The 20779-nt window shown below is 35.7% G+C and overlaps 3 protein-coding genes and 1 long non-coding RNA gene across 10 annotated transcripts in view; 3 read left to right on the top strand and 1 right to left on the bottom strand.

Moving 5' to 3' along the window:
- Positions 1-2814: 2814 nt before the first annotated feature.
- Positions 2815-20287, bottom strand: LOC127866847 (uncharacterized). Of its 7 annotated transcripts, none has more exons than XR_008043132.1 (4): positions 20234-20287; positions 13381-13441; positions 3264-3419; positions 2815-3122 (listed from the first exon to the last, which is right to left on the bottom strand). It is a non-coding gene; the product is annotated as an uncharacterized LOC127866847 (long non-coding RNA). The 7 variants fall into 7 exon arrangements; XR_008043130.1 differs by lacking the exons at positions 3264-3419; positions 20234-20287 and adding exons at positions 12938-13177; positions 19266-19365; XR_008043128.1 differs by lacking the exon at positions 20234-20287 and adding an exon at positions 19266-19365 and having other exon boundaries at positions 3264-3503.
- On the top strand, positions 6918-8117 carry LOC127866846 (uncharacterized). The gene is made up of 2 exons (XM_052407679.1): positions 6918-7447; positions 7690-8117. The coding sequence occupies exons 1-2, from the start codon at positions 7053-7055 to the stop codon at positions 7736-7738; spliced, it is 444 nt and encodes a 147-aa protein (XP_052263639.1). The 5' UTR covers positions 6918-7052; the 3' UTR covers positions 7739-8117.
- The window catches only part of LOC127866842 (AP-3 complex subunit sigma-1-like), a 24732-nt gene continuing 14575 nt past the window's right edge, over positions 10623-20779 (top strand). Inside the window, exons 1-2 of the mRNA XM_052407674.1 lie at positions 10623-10807; positions 11078-11143. Of these exons, the coding sequence (XP_052263634.1) occupies positions 10739-10807; positions 11078-11143 (135 nt within the window). The 5' untranslated portion in view covers positions 10623-10738. The remainder of the gene's footprint in view (positions 10808-11077; positions 11144-20779) is intronic.
- Positions 16603-17855, top strand: LOC127866845 (uncharacterized). Its single transcript, XM_052407678.1, has 2 exons — positions 16603-17121; positions 17364-17855. The coding sequence occupies exons 1-2, from the start codon at positions 16727-16729 to the stop codon at positions 17410-17412; spliced, it is 444 nt and encodes a 147-aa protein (XP_052263638.1). The 5' UTR covers positions 16603-16726; the 3' UTR covers positions 17413-17855.

Here is a 20779-nt window from a genome sequence, read left to right as displayed (position 1 = left end):
CGATCCCAAGGCGGGCGCCTTATCCACTAGGCCACGGCGATCGGTAAGGGTAAAAAGCAAACGCATGCATGTGATGTTTGTCAAAAAATGTATAGATCTTAAAGACCGCTAAATATGTACAACAGAGTTAAACACTTGGGTAAGATTTGCATTTGCCAGATTTGCGAGTAAACGTTCGAGAGGAAAAACTCACTTTCTCTGCACTTGAAAAATGTGCACAAGGAATAACTTTTCAATAGTAGCGATTTACTAGAGTTTTTGATTTTTCGGTATAGCTGTTTAACGTCACGTTTGACCTTACCTGACCTGTGTAGGTGTCCAATAAAATTCAAATACAATTTCCCGCGGCTAGACACGAATGAATACACTTCATTTATTCCATTGGCTGATTATACCACCAGAACATTGGAAAAATGTCCGCGTCTTTGTAACACTGTTTAACTGCATGAAACAATTGTATGTCTAATGAAAAGGCTTAATAGATAGAACAGTTTTACACTCAACTCTCGACATCAATACAGTTTGTGCGTGCACCTTTTGATTTCAGAGGATTGCCAGCGCAAGAGCGTTTGTACTTAAAGGCTATGTTCTCATATTTAGTACTGACTTCCATATTCCTGTCAACATGTTAACATGTAAAAGTATAAAGAGCAGTGGAAGCGTGGCCTCACTCTAATGCATTGCATTTCAACCCGCGAGGTATCAGGGTCAGTTCGCGGCCAGTGTGTGTGAATGTCAGAGTTTATTTACAGGTCATCGCTGCGTCTTCACGACTACCTTATGTGCTGACCTGAGTTCGCGGCCAGTAAAATAATCGTTATATAATATAGACGCTATCCGTGAACTAGGTGAACTGGAATTTTCTTTAGACCAGAAATATGTTAAATGAAGATATTCAGCGATATAATTATGGTATGTCAATAATAGATTCTTAATGTGTTTTCAACAATACCATGATAAATATTATTTTTGATTAATTTAACAAGAATCATTCCACCAAGCATGAGCGCGATGATTCTCGATACTGTTCATAATCGAATCAAATAGAAAATGCACGACAAACCACTAAAACAGGTTTGTTCGAAGAACGCGCGAACAAATATTTAAAATATGTACGGATACTTCGCGTGTGGCCGGTTGACTCATATGTTTATATGCTTCCATTCTTATTTTGGTTTTCTGTTTTGTATCTATAGGTTTATGACCAGCAATATGTAATAATGCAAAATAAGCTGCGAAAACTTCGCGTAACATCCCGTACTGCGTGTGATGCAGCTAAGAACTGCACAGAAAAAGACATTCGCTATCCTTGATCTCATTCATTGAACTTTTTACCTTTCACAAACTCCAACCACAATCAACGATATTTCTTGTTTATTTATGTTATGTGTTGGTGCCCTAAGAAGGGAACTGTCTTCCACAGTGATGGTGATTGCATCAATCTGTAATTACAGCTGTATATTTTATGATAGAGTCAGAGAAGCATCTTAAAATTTTGATATTTTCTTGCATATCCTTTTATGGCTTTGATAAATTCGTTTCTTTATTGATTATGTAAAGATCTTAGAATCCCGTAATATAAGTTTGCTCATTCATATCGCTGAACTGAATCGAAAAAAAATTGTATTTAATTGATAACGTTTTGTTAATATTGTGTTAATTGAAACAAGTCTTCATCGTTAGCACTTTAATTAACGATATCAAATGGTTGCTCGGCAGCGACATGTAACTCATTATTGTTTTCGTTACTGAAATCATGAATAAACATGATACTTTTCTGCGTATTAACAATCCAAATCCGTTTTCACCAGCAGATTGGAGACTTAAGAATAAACTTTTGCGGAAAAACGAAATGTAAGGTATTTACCGTGAAGTATTTGATAACAATACGGCGCATTTTGTTTTCAAACATCAGAGACCCAACAGTTTATAGCACAGTATTGAATATTTAGTTTAAGTATACTAATGTGTTGGTGAATACGGGCCTTTGTAGTAAACCTGGCGAGATGTACTAGTAGTTTTTTTCTTAGACCGTGCGGCTTGCCCAGTAGTAAAGCATTGGACTACGCATCCGAAGATCGCTGGTTCGAATACCGGCCCGGAACCGTAACGTGTGGTGGTTGGTCAAGCAATACATTCTACATTTATTCTATCCCTGATAAAAGTTGGGCAGTTGCTCGTCAATGCATAATAAGTAAGTGCAAACCCAGGAAAAGGGTGCGCATGATAACTGACGCTCGATAAGTCATTTCCGGCTCAGGTACTACAATTAAGTACCCCGGGTAACTTAAGTGTACTACAAATGACCCGGAGTACAAAAAATATACTAAAAAGTATCACGGGGTATAAATGGGTGCCTGTAAGCGTATTTTCCGTTCCCGTTGTACATTTTAGAATACTTAAGAGTACCCGCGGTACTTTTAAATAGTCGCTGGGCCAACTACAAACAATTTAGACAACCACATTGGTGATTGGCAGCTCCGGAACTACTTTAAGAGTATCCCATTTACTAAAATAATACAACAGAGTATCCGGGTTACGGAAAACAAGCTAAAAGCTACCCCGGAATATGGTTGTTTCCGGGATCCATTATAGTATTCTCAAGACTACCCGGGGTCATTTAAGTAGTACCTGAGCCGTCAACGACCAATGGAATACCAATCTGACTGGCGTGATAAGACTGTGTTACTTTTTAAAAAGGCAAAACAACTACAAAAACAATAACAAACGAAACGGTTTTATCAGGACCTTTAAACTTGTACAGCTCACAAAATTATTAAATATATTATTTACAGCTTAAAGTTGTTGTTTTTAATTCTGAAGTGAATAACAGTCTTCTATTTGATGAATTATGCGCGACATACAATGCTCAGTACATGTATATCAGTTATTACTTTCCAACTTTTTATTTGCTCAGCACTTAGGCATTGCTGTCAAAGTCACGATCAACAACAGAATATATAACAAAGCGTTTAGAATTCAAAATGTTTGCCTCGTTAATTTTGTATCCGTATTGTGCTTGTATGGGTTGCTCATCCCTCACAGTGCTCGATGAACTCGGTTTATATATTGTTTCTTTCTTTAATAATCTGGCTCGGGCTTGGGTGTCAAAATAATGATCCCTGAAAATAAACATTAGATGACATGATAAATTATACTATAAATTTAGTTTTGAAAGCCCAAGCTAATTATAAAACAAGAACATAATGTAATTATTTACAACAATCGTAATAAAAAAAATTAAAGAAGAGAAAGCAGCTTACTTTGGAACTATGCATTGAATATTTATATTTTCCCGGCAATTACAAACTACTTCTGGGCGGCGTCCTAATGGATTTGCTACATATGTAGGGTTTGTAGACATATCGACAGTCGGATTGGGGTATGCTGCATCACGTTTTGTCATAATGAAGATGTTTCTAAAATTTTGATATCAGAACACCACTGAAGCTTCATACTTAAACGTTTCATGCATGTCCGTCAGTGCAATGTCACTTAATTTTCTGAAAATAAAATGACACAATTACTTTATCAAAATGATTGAAAGTGTTTATAAAAACTTAACACCCTACGTAAATATTATCTGTCAGTAACAGTGTTACATATAGTCCGTTTATATGTGTAATTGGTAGCTTAAAACATTGTCGGCGGTGATATTTGGTTATTTGTGATACAGGGAATTAAATTAAAACTTAATATTAAGTACCGTGAATCTTCCGTGAAGCTAGGACCAAGCCTTTCCGTTTCCTTTCATTATAAACTCCCATCTGTTAAAAGAGGAAAATATTAATCACCAGTGACACAATATATGAGATATAGAACATTCTTACTTAGCGTTATATACTAATGCTGCTAAAACATAAGCAACAAGCATTGGTGAGTAGTTCAGTTTTTGATATTGACCAAATACACGTTTCTTTATTTAAACCATTCATGAAAATAGAAATAATAAAATAACATCATTGAATGAAAAACATCGAATAAGAACACGAACATATTTACTCATTAAAATTCACCTGTTAGTTGTTTTTATTTTACGAACATTTACTTTCAGTCCTAGAATAAAAATACGCAGAAACTGTTACATAAAATTTGTCACTAAAAATTGCTGAAAATGTGCATTTGCGCCACCTCCTGTCCTGAGCGCCACCTCCTTGACATTGGCTCCATCTCTTTTTGAAAATTGCAAAACTATCTAATAGATCGACAAAAAGCCAGGCAACAACTTGCATATGTTCAAAGCAATTGTTTGATGCCATTAGAGATTTCTTTGGATAGACAATTGCTCGTCACACCGGAAAAATACATACGGAATATTACGCTAGTCAATTGTTCCATGTGTTTGTATCAGTCGAATGGCTTTTGTGATGATGTATCTCACGAGAGGCCAAGCCTCGAGTGTGATACGAAATAGCGCAATCCACGAGACTAATACAAACACTTACAAGTAACAATTGACTTGCGTAATATTCCTTTTATTATATTCAACTTTGAATCGTATAAGTTAAAAAATGAGTTTCAGCGTTCAAAATTAACCAAGAATGCTCTTATAATTTTCTGCATTCGAAGTGACGTCATTAAAATTAGTCCGGATAGTATGGTAATACGGAATTGGAAAACTAGCGAGGAGCATAATAGGGGAATTATTTCTGTGCAGTTGTATTTTACCAATTGATACAACTTGTATTTTTTTTAACATAAAGCATGTATATAATACATCTATTTATTTTTAAAACTTCACCATGCCACAACCTATAAACGTCATCACGTTTCCAAATGGGCTGTGATTGCATGTGTCTGTACATTTGTGGATGAATAAATCTTCGCGGAATCGCACTACATTAACCGATTTTTAAAATAATGCGAAATATGTTAAAAACATATTAAACCCACAGGTGGCGAGCGTGTGGCTATGATATTAATTAGTAAAAACATCATTTTGAATGAGAAATAATCAAATTATAACGAAAAACCATCTTCTATAAAAAAAAAATCGCTGTCAAATATATATAACACAAGGTATTCAACTAAAAATGACACGAAAACAGGGTGCATCCCTTTGCACAGCCATAACTTCATCAATTGTGCAGCGATTTCCATGAATTTGATCTTATTCAACGCTGGATCGGAAGAAGCATTTGGCTCATTTATGCATCTCAAAAAAGAGGTTGCGGGCGTGATCAAAGGCCGTGCAAATGATTGTCGTTGAATTTAGTTACGTCCTTCGTGAGCATGGTTACGTCCTTCGTGAGTAAACTCGCTACACATGTTTCTCAACCTAGTGGACTCCGCTTTACGGATAGGTCGTTCAGGTTTGTGTGAGTGCAATCGTGATTTGTACACTTGAGCCGTAAATGTTAATCCTGTATTAAAAACGCCATCAACGTAACTAAGGACGTTGGCTAAGGTGTTCGCCTTAAGCTGGTTATATGAGCATTTGCGCAAAGCAAGTGTACCCTCAAATTTAACCCATTTATGCCTAGTGGACTCTCCCATCCTTCTAAATTGGATCAATTTATTTCCCAAATTAGGGATGTCTAGTAAAATTATTTCTATATTTAGAATATTTCTTACAGAAATTCCTTTAAGCAAACAGCGCAGACCCTGATGAGACGCCCCATCATGCGGCCTCTCATCTGGGTCTACGCTGTTTGCCAATGCCTTTGTTCTAGACGCTAAGCATAAATGGGTAATGAATTGACTGGGTTTGGAAAATCGCTTTTCAGTTTCGACAAAAGGAAGTGGTCCTGTTCTTCCACCGTATCATTTTTAAATCTCTTAAACGAGATTTACAAGATCGCATATCTTTTATATTTATAGTAGGAAAATGATTAATTTGTCGATTAGACTTGTACCTTAGATGAAAGAAAACCAGCCAAACATGTTCAGTATCATGAACTGCTATAACAAGTAGTTTCAAGAGAGTGTTCAAGCCATGCTTCTAAAATAGTTCGATTGTCCGCATAAAGTGGTATTGCAGTTATTTATTTATATTTTTGTATCTTTACAAAAAATGGTTGACAACGCTCGTTTAAAAACAGTAATTGTGGCAGAGTTTCATATTCCACAAAGTATGACTAAAACTCTACTGCCAATATTGATACGTGTACTTGAGGAAAGCGAAAAAACAAGTTGTATTTTTAAAAGCTGCCGGCATTTTCTGGTTATATTTATTTGCATTTTGCATAGTTTGATTTGTCATAAACTCACGTGATAGAGCCTGCTATACATTTATATATCTAAAGGAGGTTGAAAAACCAAGTGCCCGGAACGGTGTAGGGATTGTACAATATTGTCTTTTAAACGGTTCTACTCTTTGTGTATGGATGTCAGAAAATTATATTTTTAGTTGAAACCTGTCTTGGTATTATAATATAAGACTTTAGTTTGGGGCATTTTAGGTCAAAACATACCATTTTTCCATCACCATACACCACTCCACTCCCTTGTGCATTATTTAATTCGGCTTATACAATCGATCACGTACCATATACTTTAGACCAGTTGATTCCCATTCGGGATTTTCAGCTCATGCGCAAAGACGGGTTGGCAAAAGATCACTGGTTAGGGCAACGTAAACCAGGTATATATATAGGACTTGTGTTTAGTCAATAAATCAATGAAATACACCTTATAACACCAAAATAATAATTCAATATATCACCAATATTGTATTTTCATGAATTTAATTTCATATTAATAAAGTTATTATTAAGTAATTAATGCGAATGAGCAAAGTCATCTTAATAAAAAATATGTCTGGTTTCATGTCTGGACGCACGTTCATCCGTGATCGACCTACGTGACGATTACAACTATGGTCAGTGAATTATTAAAAAATGTGGATATGTATTTTATATGCAAAGTGTGAGTAATTCTGTATTTCCGATTGTATATGGATTTATTCCGTTTCATATTGACTAAACAGTCGATCCACAGATGGCGAAGTGCAAGTGTTTATTTCCTTGATCAAGTCTTGCCATAAAAGAATGCTGTATGAATAACATATGCTGAAATTGTTAATTTTTTGAATACTTTACAAATTGATAATAATGGAAACAAATAAGGATACTGAGGTTATATTGTCAAAAGACGCGGATGACGATATGGTGGCATCGGTTGGAAATGTTAATCTTAACAACAAGGATACGGGTCATCAAGGAAAATTACAAAAACAAAAACACACCAATAATGATGATGATGATGATGATGATGAAGCCAACGGTTCTGTCACTGATGAAGAGATTTTAGCGAACGAAGATCATAAATCTTCTAGAAAAGCACAGATGACGGTTGCCAAGACGCCTGAGCTCGAAGAGGTGGATATCGACGCGGCCAATCAAAATGTCAAAGTTAGCAAAGTGAGTCCGGAAGGAGAGGCCGTCGCCGTCGATGATCGCGTTGGACTCACAGCTGAGGTTGATAATAATAGAAAGAAAAAAGAGAGGTATGCGCATTAAGATCTTTAAATGTGTTGTTGTTTTATTTAACAATTTTAATTTGCGTAATAATAATAGCGTAGTTTATCAAACTTATTTTTCATTGACAGAATCTACGTTTGGAATAATGTATTTTGAATTAACAGATCTTCAGATGCATTAGTCTAATCATTATAAATATCAATATGAATATTTAAAAAAAATCAGTTGCAAATTTATTTACTATGAAAGTTTTATATTTCTTTTTCAGTTGTATCGATTGGTTGCGTAGGTACTTCACTTGCAGATGTTTACGATAAGAGTGGCAAGAGGGTCAGAAACGATGGCGTCATACGGAAGAACTATTAAAAATGTACATTACATCATTGGACGTCTGTCAAGGACATCATAAATATTACGTGTTCTTGCTTGAATGTGTGTTATCCTTTGAAAAGTTTGTTTTGGCGCTAATCAGAACTGTGATTTTCATACAAGTGTTTTCCTTGCGTTAATGATGCGTTAATGCGTTAATGATGGTTTATATTAAGACTTATTTTTATGTACTTTCGTGGAAATTAGCAAGATATGAAATCAAAAGCCAAGCAGTGCTTTAAAGATTCTTTATGCACATAAATAACACGAGTATTTTCATTATTTTAGTCACTTGATTTAAAATAATAAAAACATATGTACCAGTTCTATAGCATTTACTAAGATACGGCATTATCTATATATTATACAGACATAATACATGTGATTGGGTGCCGTGTTTTGTTCTGTAAAATTGTTATGTTTATTCCGTAAGTGGATCTAATAAAATGCAAAAAATGAAAATTACAAATGAAAACGAAAATTCAAATGATAAAAATTCGAGTATTTTTTATTATTTCAATACATTTTTCTTTATTTGTTTTTTCATAATAGCGTATTAAGTATATAAACTGCATTTACTAGTCTTTAATTACAAACACTCTAATGGCGACTATGAATCTCAAGTGCACATTATCAGGACGATCGAATATTCGAATGCTTTAACAACCAATTATTCTATTACCAAGTTTAATGTTCGTTGCCATCCCTAATTAGAATACATTACATGGACAATTTGCTGAATACAATGTAACCCTCAAGATCATCATGCAGAGAAAATTAAAATTACACGGACTCTACGTTCACAAATCAGTTAAAAAGCATGACAAACGTTCTAAAATTCGGTAGTCTTTGACTATAACTATACGTTATACTCGAATAAATTTGGTGATCGTATATAAAACCCATTTGATTTCAAGCATATCTTTAAAAAAACGATGTATTTTGCTCTAACGAGAACATGTAATAAGTTACCTTCTGAAAAACTAAAATTGCTGACCATGTGTGTCTTGTTCTGAGAAAATTGGGCTTAATGCATGTGCGTAAAGTGTCGTCCCAGATTAGCCTGTGCAGTCAGCACAAGCTAATCAGGGACGACACTTTCCGCTTTTATGGTATTTTTAGTTTCAAAGAAGTCCCTCCTTGCCGAAAATCAAGTTTAGGCGGAAAGTGTCGTCCCTGATTAGCCTGTGCGGACTGCACAGGCTAATCTGGGATGACACTTTACGCACATGCATTATGCCCAGTTTTCTCAGAACACGACTCATGTACATACGTGAAGGTGGGATATTCTTGTCATCATCGAGTATTATATGTGTAAAAGTGAGATCGGAAAAGACAACTGGAGACAATATAATTTACTGTATAATTTTATACACAAATATATGAAGATATACATGTACACATACCAGTTAGCTTTGATGAAAAGGAGACCACATGTATAATTTAATGTCATAATTAGATGTGCACAATATAATACAATTGTTTTGTAAATTGTCCAAAGAGAGCCTTCGATGTGTTACCAATAAACGAAACGATCTTGCTGCTAATGCTAATTTTGATGAAAGTTAAGTAACTTTGTTTAACATACAGAAAGAAAATGTGTATAAAATATATCAAATGCCGCTGTTGTGAGAAATGAAAAATAACTTTAAAATAATACATTCAGAATTACATACAAACAAACTTTGTATTTGATGTATCTTTTATGCCATCTCAAGAGTCGATCATATTTGTGTAAATCTCATCGGCGCGTGATCATATGATCATATAGTCTTCAAAAAGACCGGTGAAAATGTACTACCGTGGTCTTAAATCCGACAATCCGGTAAACGCAGTAGTCAGTGCACGCGATTCTCACCTAGGCGACCCGGGTTCTTTCCCCGTTCTCGGCAGCATGTGGGTTTTGTTGGTAATCACTATACCGGACAGGTGGGGCCGATTCCTCCGGCCGGGTCCTGGTGCTACCCCCCCCCCCCCCACACACACACACACAACACAACACAACACAAGACCACACCAAAATTGAACATACATCAGTAACAACTAAATAGCTATAATTCAAACACTCGTCTCTGCTTTCGTGAGTCTAGTAAGTTAATAAGATAGGATTTGTGGGCCACACATAATGCAGCCTCAAGAGCGGTTGGACCTCATACACATGCAAAATACACACACGCGCACGCACGTATCGCGCGCGCTCGCACGCACACGTACACACACCCACGCACGTGCGCGCACACACGCACGCACACACACAAACAATCCAAATGTTTATTACACGGAATAATATGTCGGAATCTTTATTCTTATTATTATTCAAATGTAGTGCAGAGCTCCTCAGAAACATCGACACACTTAAACTATACAAGAAGTCCTTAGTAAGAACCAGTACTTGGTGTCATTGTGGGAGATATTAAGAATTTTAACGCTCCCACAGTGTGGATCGAACCCGTGATCATCCGATCGCTAGGAGAACACTAAGTGGTCGAATTTGCATTTTCGGGTCGTATCCCGGGGGTGGGGGGGGGGTGAGTAGAAAGATAAAACATAATGAGAACCCCAAATCACTGTCGTTTTGGCCAACGCCTGTTCTGACCAGGGAAGGAGTTGGATTCAGGGCGTCAAAGTCCCACCGGTCGGATCAATTCCCGGATGAGCATAAGCCGCATCTATGGACCCCTCCCCCACCCTTGGAGAGCCATTGTAATGCATGTTGAATGATTACAAAAACAACACACAATATTAATTAAATTGTATTGCTACCGTACATGCATGAATTGAAATTAGACCACGAATTGGATGCTGCATATTTGTGTTGCCAGAAGTCCCCATGTGCAATTCACACAAGGAATATATTTATTCGAACACACTCATTTCCGTGTAAAAAGATAACAAATACTTAGCCGATGGTATTATTCTAATAAAACACCGAGTCATTTTCATAAACAATGATTAAAGCAATTTTAGTTTTCAACAATCATGGAAAGCCAAGACTTTCAAGATTCTATCAATATTACGTATGTATGCAACTCTTTAAGAATCGACCATATACCGGATGAATTAAAATCGGATGCCACTTACGAGTTTGTGTGATTTGTGCAGAGAAATGATCATGCTTTCGAATGCTTTTCTTATAAAATGTATGGTACTGTTTCTGAAAGAAATATGCTACTTCAATAATAGCTGTCCAAATTCTCTAAAGACTAAACATTAAGCTGCACCTAAAATCAAACAGTATTGTCATTTAAAGATTATTATAGTATATACCATTTTAATGTGGGTTCTAGCCTCTAGTGCTAACACAAAGCGCACCAATGACAACATTCAGCTGGAATTTTGCTATTTGTTTCACAGTGAGCATGGACGATCAGTCATTCTTAAATTTGTTGTCTTTGCTTTTGTTAAGTAAAGCTCATTATCACAATTCGATTCTTCACTGTCATGTTTTAATTTGTCATTTTACTCTAGTATTTTAAATCGTAATCTTTTTCAAATAAATTAAAAATGTGTATATAACATTTCAAACATGTTTTCTAGAGCTCTGATCACTGAAATTTATTTGAATTAATGTGCAGGTGTGTTTAACTGAAAAAAATACTAGTTGAAACTCAATTGAATTAATCAACTGTTTTAATAATTAAATCAAATAAGTCTTTAAAAACATAATAATATAAGACACTCTTGAGAAAATATTTAAAGCAGTTTCTTTGTGTCAGCCTGAGGACATGCAGCAACAGATCGTGAGAGAAACTTTCCATCTGGTGTCCAAGAGAGATGATAATGTGTGCAACTTTCTTGAAGGAGGGACGTATGTATTATTCATCCTATCTGTGTGCATAAGCATGATTACACATTTTAAAATAATATAATTAGAAGAAGGGGTTTTGTGGAGTTTTTAAGTGAGAAGATGATTTGATAAAGAGGAGGTGAATTTAGTTTCATTTTTAGCTTGGCTGTTTTCAGAGAAAACCCAGAGGTATTGTCATAGCCAGCTCGTCTGGTGGTTGGTCAAGCAATACATTCTACATTTATTCTATCCCTGATAAAAGTTGGGCAGTTGCTCGTCAATGCATAATAAGTAAGTGCAAACCCAGGAAAAGGGTGCGCATGATAACTGACGCTCGATAAGTCATTTCCGGCTCAGGTACTACAATTAAGTACCCCGGGTAACTTAAGTGTACTACAAATGACCCGGAGTACAAAAAATATACTAAAAAGTATCACGGGGTATAAATGGGTGCCTGTAAGCGTATTTTCCGTTCCCGTTGTACATTTTAGAATACTTAAGAGTACCCGCGGTACTTTTAAATAGTCGCTGGGCCAACTACAAACAATTTAGACAACCACATTGGTGATTGGCAGCTCCGGAACTACTTTAAGAGTATCCCATTTACTAAAATAATACAACAGAGTATCCGGGTTACGGAAAACAAGCTAAAAGCTACCCCGGAATATGGTTGTTTCCGGGATCCATTATAGTATTCTCAAGACTACCCGGGGTCATTTAAGTAGTACCTGAGCCGTCAACGACCAATGGAATACCAATCTGACTGGCGTGATAAGACTGTGTTACTTTTTAAAAAGGCAAAACAACTACAAAAACAATAACAAACGAAACGGTTTTATCAGGACCTTTAAACTTGTACAGCTCACAAAATTATTAAATATATTATTTACAGCTTAAAGTTGTTGTTTTTAATTCTGAAGTGAATAACAGTCTTCTATTTGATGAATTATGCGCGACATACAATGCTCAGTACATGTATATCAGTTATTACTTTCCAACTTTTTATTTGCTCAGCACTTAGGCATTGCTGTCAAAGTCACGATCAACAACAGAATATATAACAAAGCGTTTAGAATTCAAAATGTTTGCCTCGTTAATTTTGTATCCGTATTGTGCTTGTATGGGTTGCTCATCCCTCACAGTGCTCGATGAACTCGGTTTATATATTGTTTCTTTCTTTAATAATCTGGCTCGGGCTTGGGTGTCAAAATAATGATCCCTGAAAATAAACATTAGATGACATGATAAATTATACTATAAATTTAGTTTTGAAAGCCCAAGCTAATTATAAAACAAGAACATAATGTAATTATTTACAACAATCGTAATAAAAAAAATTAAAGAAGAGAAAGCAGCTTACTTTGGAACTATGCATTGAATATTTATATTTTCCCGGCAATTACAAACTACTTCTGGGCGGCGTCCTAATGGATTTGCTACATATGTAGGGTTTGTAGACATATCGACAGTCGGATTGGGGTATGCTGCATCACGTTTTGTCATAATGAAGATGTTTCTAAAATTTTGATATCAGAACACCACTGAAGCTTCATACTTAAACGTTTCATGCATGTCCGTCAGTGCAATGTCACTTAATTTTCTGAAAATAAAATGACACAATTACTTTATCAAAATGATTGAAAGTGTTTATAAAAACTTAACACCCTACGTAAATATTATCTGTCAGTAACAGTGTTACATATAGTCCGTTTATATGTGTAATTGGTAGCTTAAAACATTGTCGGCGGTGATATTTGGTTATTTGTGATACAGGGAATTAAATTAAAACTTAATATTAAGTACCGTGAATCTTCCGTGAAGCTAGGACCAAGCCTTTCCGTTTCCTTTCATTATAAACTCCCATCTGTTAAAAGAGGAAAATATTAATCACCAGTGACACAATATATGAGATATAGAACATTCTTACTTAGCGTTATATACTAATGCTGCTAAAACATAAGCAACAAGCATTGGTGAGTAGTTCAGTTTTTGATATTGACCAAATACACGTTTCTTTATTTAAACCATTCATGAAAATAGAAATAATAAAATAACATCATTGAATGAAAAACATCGAATAAGAACACGAACATATTTACTCATTAAAATTCACCTGTTAGTTGTTTTTATTTTACGAACATTTACTTTCAGTCCTAGAATAAAAATACGCAGAAACTGTTACATAAAATTTGTCACTAAAAATTGCTGAAAATGTGCATTTGCGCCACCTCCTGTCCTGAGCGCCACCTCCTTGACATTGGCTCCATCTCTTTTTGAAAATTGCAAAACTATCTAATAGATCGACAAAAAGCCAGGCAACAACTTGCATATGTTCAAAGCAATTGTTTGATGCCATTAGAGATTTCTTTGGATAGACAATTGCTCGTCACACCGGAAAAATACATACGGAATATTACGCTAGTCAATTGTTCCATGTGTTTGTATCAGTCGAATGGCTTTTGTGATGATGTATCTCACGAGAGGCCAAGCCTCGAGTGTGATACGAAATAGCGCAATCCACGAGACTAATACAAACACTTACAAGTAACAATTGACTTGCGTAATATTCCTTTTATTATATTCAACTTTGAATCGTATAAGTTAAAAAATGAGTTTCAGCGTTCAAAATTAACCAAGAATGCTCTTATAATTTTCTGCATTCGAAGTGACGTCATTAAAATTAGTCCGGATAGTATGGTAATACGGAATTGGAAAACTAGCGAGGAGCATAATAGGGGAATTATTTCTGTGCAGTTGTATTTTACCAATTGATACAACTTGTATTTTTTTTAACATAAAGCATGTATATAATACATCTATTTATTTTTAAAACTTCACCATGCCACAACCTATAAACGTCATCACGTTTCCAAATGGGCTGTGATTGCATGTGTCTGTACATTTGTGGATGAATAAATCTTCGCGGAATCGCACTACATTAACCGATTTTTAAAATAATGCGAAATATGTTAAAAACATATTAAACCCACAGGTGGCGAGCGTGTGGCTATGATATTAATTAGTAAAAACATCATTTTGAATGAGAAATAATCAAATTATAACGAAAAACCATCTTCTATAAAAAAAAAATCGCTGTCAAATATATATAACACAAGGTATTCAACTAAAAATGACACGAAAACAGGGTGCATCCCTTTGCACAGCCATAACTTCATCAATTGTGCAGCGATTTCCATGAATTTGATCTTATTCAACGCTGGATCGGAAGAAGCATTTGGCTCATTTATGCATCTCAAAAAAGAGGTTGCGGGCGTGATCAAAGGCCGTGCAAATGATTGTCGTTGAATTTAGTTACGTCCTTCGTGAGCATGGTTACGTCCTTCGTGAGTAAACTCGCTACACATGTTTCTCAACCTAGTGGACTCCGCTTTACGGATAGGTCGTTCAGGTTTGTGTGAGTGCAATCGTGATTTGTACACTTGAGCCGTAAATGTTAATCCTGTATTAAAAACGCCATCAACGTAACTAAGGACGTTGGCTAAGGTGTTCGCCTTAAGCTGGTTATATGAGCATTTGCGCAAAGCAAGTGTACCCTCAAATTTAACCCATTTATGCCTAGTGGACTCTCCCATCCTTCTAAATTGGATCAATTTATTTCCCAAATTAGGGATGTCTAGTAAAATTATTTCTATATTTAGAATATTTCTTACAGAAATTCCTTTAAGCAAACAGCGCAGACCCTGATGAGACGCCCCATCATGCGGCCTCTCATCTGGGTCTACGCTGTTTGCCAATGCCTTTGTTCTAGACGCTAAGCATAAATGGGTAATGAATTGACTGGGTTTGGAAAATCGCTTTTCAGTTTCGACAAAAGGAAGTGGTCCTGTTCTTCCACCGTATCATTTTTAAATCTCTTAAACGAGATTTACAAGATCGCATATCTTTTATATTTATAGTAGGAAAATGATTAATTTGTCGATTAGACTTGTACCTTAGATGAAAGAAAACCAGCCAAACATGTTCAGTATCATGAACTGCTATAACAAGTAGTTTCAAGAGAGTGTTCAAGCCATGCTTCTAAAATAGTTCGATTGTCCGCATAAAGTGGTATTGCAGTTATTTATTTATATTTTTGTATCTTTACAAAAAATGGTTGACAACGCTCGTTTAAAAACAGTAATTGTGGCAGAGTTTCATATTCCACAAAGTATGACTAAAACTCTACTGCCAATATTGATACGTGTACTTGAGGAAAGCGAAAAAACAAGTTGTATTTTTAAAAGCTGCCGGCATTTTCTGGTTATATTTATTTGCATTTTGCATAGTTTGATTTGTCATAAACTCACGTGATAGAGCCTGCTATACATTTATATATCTAAAGGAGGTTGAAAAACCAAGTGCCCGGAACGGTGTAGGGATTGTACAATATTGTCTTTTAAACGGTTCTACTCTTTGTGTATGGATGTCAGAAAATTATATTTTTAGTTGAAACCTGTCTTGGTATTATAATATAAGACTTTAGTTTGGGGCATTTTAGGTCAAAACATACCATTTTTCCATCACCATACACCACTCCACTCCCTTGTGCATTATTTAATTCGGCTTATACAATCGATCACGTACCATATACTTTAGACCAGTTGATTCCCATTCGGGATTTTCAGCTCATGCGCAAAGACGGGTTGGCAAAAGATCACTGGTTAGGGCAACGTAAACCAGGTATATATATAGGACTTGTGTTTAGTCAATAAATCAATGAAATACACCTTATAACACCAAAATAATAATTCAATATATCACCAATATTGTATTTTCATGAATTTAATTTCATATTAATAAAGTTATTATTAAGTAATTAATGCGAATGAGCAAAGTCATCTTAATAAAAAATATGTCTGGTTTCATGTCTGGACGCACGTTCATCCGTGATCGACCTACGTGACGATTACAACTATGGTCAGTGAATTATTAAAAAATGTGGATATGTATTTTATATGCAAAGTGTGAGTAATTCTGTATTTCCGATTGTATATGGATTTATTCCGTTTCATATTGACTAAACAGTCGATCCACAGATGGCGAAGTGCAAGTGTTTATTTCCTTGATCAAGTCTTGCCATAAAAGAATGCTGTATGAATAACATATGCTGAAATTGTTAATTTTTTGAATACTTTACAAATTGATAATAATGGAAACAAATAAGGATACTGAGGTTATATTGTCAAAAGACGCGGATGACGATATGGTGGCATCGGTTGGAAATGTTAATCTTAACAACAAGGATACGGGTCATCAAGGAAAATTACAAAAACAAAAACACACCAATAATGATGATGATGATGATGATGATGAAGCCAACGGTTCTGTCACTGATGAAGAGATTTTAGCGAACGAAGATCATAAATCTTCTAGAAAAGCACAGATGACGGTTGCCAAGACGCCTGAGCTCGAAGAGGTGGATATCGACGCGGCCAATCAAAATGTCAAAGTTAGCAAAGTGAGTCCGGAAGGAGAGGCCGTCGCCGTCGATGATCGCGTTGGACTCACAGCTGAGGTTGATAATAATAGAAAGAAAAAAGAGAGGTATGCGCATTAAGATCTTTAAATGTGTTGTTGTTTTATTTAACAATTTTAATTTGCGTAATAATAATAGCGTAGTTTATCAAACTTATTTTTCATTGACAGAATCTACGTTTGGAATAATGTATTTTGAATTAACAGATCTTCAGATGCATTAGTCTAATCATTATAAATATCAATATGAATATTTAAAAAAAATCAGTTGCAAATTTATTTACTATGAAAGTTTTATATTTCTTTTTCAGTTGTATCGATTGGTTGCGTAGGTACTTCACTTGCAGATGTTTACGATAAGAGTGGCAAGAGGGTCAGAAACGATGGCGTCATACGGAAGAACTATTAAAAATGTACATTACATCATTGGACGTCTGTCAAGGACATCATAAATATTACGTGTTCTTGCTTGAATGTGTGTTATCCTTTGAAAAGTTTGTTTTGGCGCTAATCAGAACTGTGATTTTCATACAAGTGTTTTCCTTGCGTTAATGATGCGTTAATGCGTTAATGATGGTTTATATTAAGACTTATTTTTATGTACTTTCGTGGAAATTAGCAAGATATGAAATCAAAAGCCAAGCAGTGCTTTAAAGATTCTTTATGCACATAAATAACACGAGTATTTTCATTATTTTAGTCACTTGATTTAAAATAATAAAAACATATGTACCAGTTCTATAGCATTTACTAAGATACGGCATTATCTATATATTATACAGACATAATACATGTGATTGGGTGCCGTGTTTTGTTCTGTAAAATTGTTATGTTTATTCCGTAAGTGGATCTAATAAAATGCAAAAAATGAAAATTACAAATGAAAACGAAAATTCAAATGATAAAAATTCGAGTATTTTTTATTATTTCAATACATTTTTCTTTATTTGTTTTTTCATAATAGCGTATTAAGTATATAAACTGCATTTACTAGTCTTTAATTACAAACACTCTAATGGCGACTATGAATCTCAAGTGCACATTATCAGGACGATCGAATATTCGAATGCTTTAACAACCAATTATTCTATTACCAAGTTTAATGTTCGTTGCCATCCCTAATTAGAATACATTACATGGACAATTTGCTGAATACAATGTAACCCTCAAGATCATCATGCAGAGAAAATTAAAATTACACGGACTCTACGTTCACAAATCAGTTAAAAAGCATGACAAACGTTCTAAAATTCGGTAGTCTTTGACTATAACTATACGTTATACTCGAATAAATTTGGTGATCGTATATAAAACCCATTTGATTTCAAGCATATCTTTAAAAAAACGATGTATTTTGCTCTAACGAGAACATGTAATAAGTTACCTTCTGAAAAACTAAAATTGCTGACCATGTGTGTCTTGTTCTGAGAAAATTGGGCTTAATGCATGTGCGTAAAGTGTCGTCCCAGATTAGCCTGTGCAGTCAGCACAAGCTAATCAGGGACGACACTTTCCGCTTTTATGGTATTTTTAGTTTCAAAGAAGTCCCTCCTTGCCGAAAATCAAGTTTAGGCGGAAAGTGTCGTCCCTGATTAGCCTGTGCGGACTGCACAGGCTAATCTGGGATGACACTTTACGCACATGCATTATGCCCAGTTTTCTCAGAACACGACTCATGTACATACGTGAAGGTGGGATATTCTTGTCATCATCGAGTATTATATGTGTAAAAGTGAGATCGGAAAAGACAACTGGAGACAATATAATTTACTGTATAATTTTATACACAAATATATGAAGATATACATGTACACATACCAGTTAGCTTTGATGAAAAGGAGACCACATGTATAATTTAATGTCATAATTAGATGTGCACAATATAATACAATTGTTTTGTAAATTGTCCAAAGAGAGCCTTCGATGTGTTACCAATAAACGAAACGATCTTGCTGCTAATGCTAATTTTGATGAAAGTTAAGTAACTTTGTTTAACATACAGAAAGAAAATGTGTATAAAATATATCAAATGCCGCTGTTGTGAGAAATGAAAAATAACTTTAAAATAATACATTCAGAATTACATACAAACAAACTTTGTATTTGATGTATCTTTTATGCCATCTCAAGAGTCGATCATATTTGTGTAAATCTCATCGGCGCGTGATCATATGATCATATAGTCTTCAAAAAGACCGGTGAAAATGTACTACCGTGGTCTTAAATCCGACAATCCGGTAAACGCAGTAGTCAGTGCACGCGATTCTCACCTAGGCGACCCGGGTTCTTTCCCCGTTCTCGGCAGCATGTGGGTTTTGTTGGTAATCACTATACCGGACAGGTGGGGCCGATTCCTCCGGCCGGGTCCTGGTGCTACCCCCCCCCCCCCCCACACACACACACACAACACAACACAACACAAGACCACACCAAAATTGAACATACATCAGTAACAACTAAATAGCTATAATTCAAACACTCGTCTCTGCTTTCGTGAGTCTAGTAAGTTAATAAGATAGGATTTGTGGGCCACACATAATGCAGCCTCAAGAGCGGTTGGACCTCATACACATGCAAAATACACACACGCGCACGCACGTATCGCGCGCGCTCGCACGCACACGTACACACACCCACGCACGTGCGCGCACACACGCACGCACACACACAAACAATCCAAATGTTTATTACACGGAATAATATGTCGGAATCTTTATTCTTATTATTATTCAAATGTAGTGCAGAGCTCCTCAGAAACATCGACACACTTAAACTATACAAGAAGTCCTTAGTAAGAACCAGTACTTGGTGTCATTGTGGGAGATATTAAGAATTTTAACGCTCCCACAGTGTGGATCGAACCCGTGATCATCCGATCGCTAGGAGAACACTAAGTGGTCGAATTTGCATTTTCGGGTCGTATCCCGGGGGTGGGGGGGGGGTGAGTAGAAAGATAAAACATAATGAGAACCCCAAATCACTGTCGTTTTGGCCAACGCCTGTTCTGACCAGGGAAGGAGTTGGATTCAGGGCGTCAAAGTCCCACCGGTCGGATCAATTCCCGGATGAGCATAAGCCGCATCTATGGACCCCTCCCCCACCCTTGGAGAGCCATTGTAATGCATGTTGAATGATTACAAAAACAACACACAATATTAATTAAATTGTATTGCTACCGTACATGCATGAATTGAAATTAGACCACGAATTGGATGCTGCATATTTGTGTTGCCAGAAGTCCCCATGTGCAATTCACACAAGGAATATATTTATTCGAACACACTCATTTCCGTGTAAAAAGATAACAAATACTTAGCCGATGGTATTATTCTAATAAAACACCGAGTCATTTTCATAAACAATGATTAAAGCAATTTTAGTTTTCAACAATCATGGAAAGCCAAGACTTTCAAGATTCTATCAATATTACGTATGTATGCAACTCTTTAAGAATCGACCATATACCGGATGAATTAAAATCGGATGCCACTTACGAGTTTGTGTGATTTGTGCAGAGAAATGATCATGCTTTCGAATGCTTTTCTTATAAAATGTATGGTACTGTTTCTGAAAGAAATATGCTACTTCAATAATAGCTGTCCAAATTCTCTAAAGACTAAACATTAAGCTGCACCTAAAATCAAACAGTATTGTCATTTAAAGATTATTATAGTATATATCATTTTAATGTGGGTTCTAGCCTCTAGTGCTAACACAAAGCGCACCA

This window comes from Dreissena polymorpha, chromosome 2 (genome assembly GCF_020536995.1).
Source record: "Dreissena polymorpha isolate Duluth1 chromosome 2, UMN_Dpol_1.0, whole genome shotgun sequence".
Taxonomy (NCBI): domain Eukaryota; kingdom Metazoa; phylum Mollusca; class Bivalvia; order Myida; family Dreissenidae; genus Dreissena; species Dreissena polymorpha.
This window is presented reverse-complemented; position numbering and strand designations above follow the sequence as displayed.

Excerpts from the sequence above, each read along its gene's own strand:
- LOC127866846 (XM_052407679.1), top strand. The coding sequence starts at position 7,053 with ATGGAAACAAATAAGGATACTGAGGTTATATTGTCAAAAGACGCGGAT. Across the intron at positions 7,448-7,689 it reads AATAGAAAGAAAAAAGAGAG|TTGTATCGATTGGTTGCGTA; the intron begins GTATGCGCATTA and ends TTTCTTTTTCAG.
- LOC127866845 (XM_052407678.1), top strand. The coding sequence starts at position 16,727 with ATGGAAACAAATAAGGATACTGAGGTTATATTGTCAAAAGACGCGGAT. Across the intron at positions 17,122-17,363 it reads AATAGAAAGAAAAAAGAGAG|TTGTATCGATTGGTTGCGTA; the intron begins GTATGCGCATTA and ends TTTCTTTTTCAG.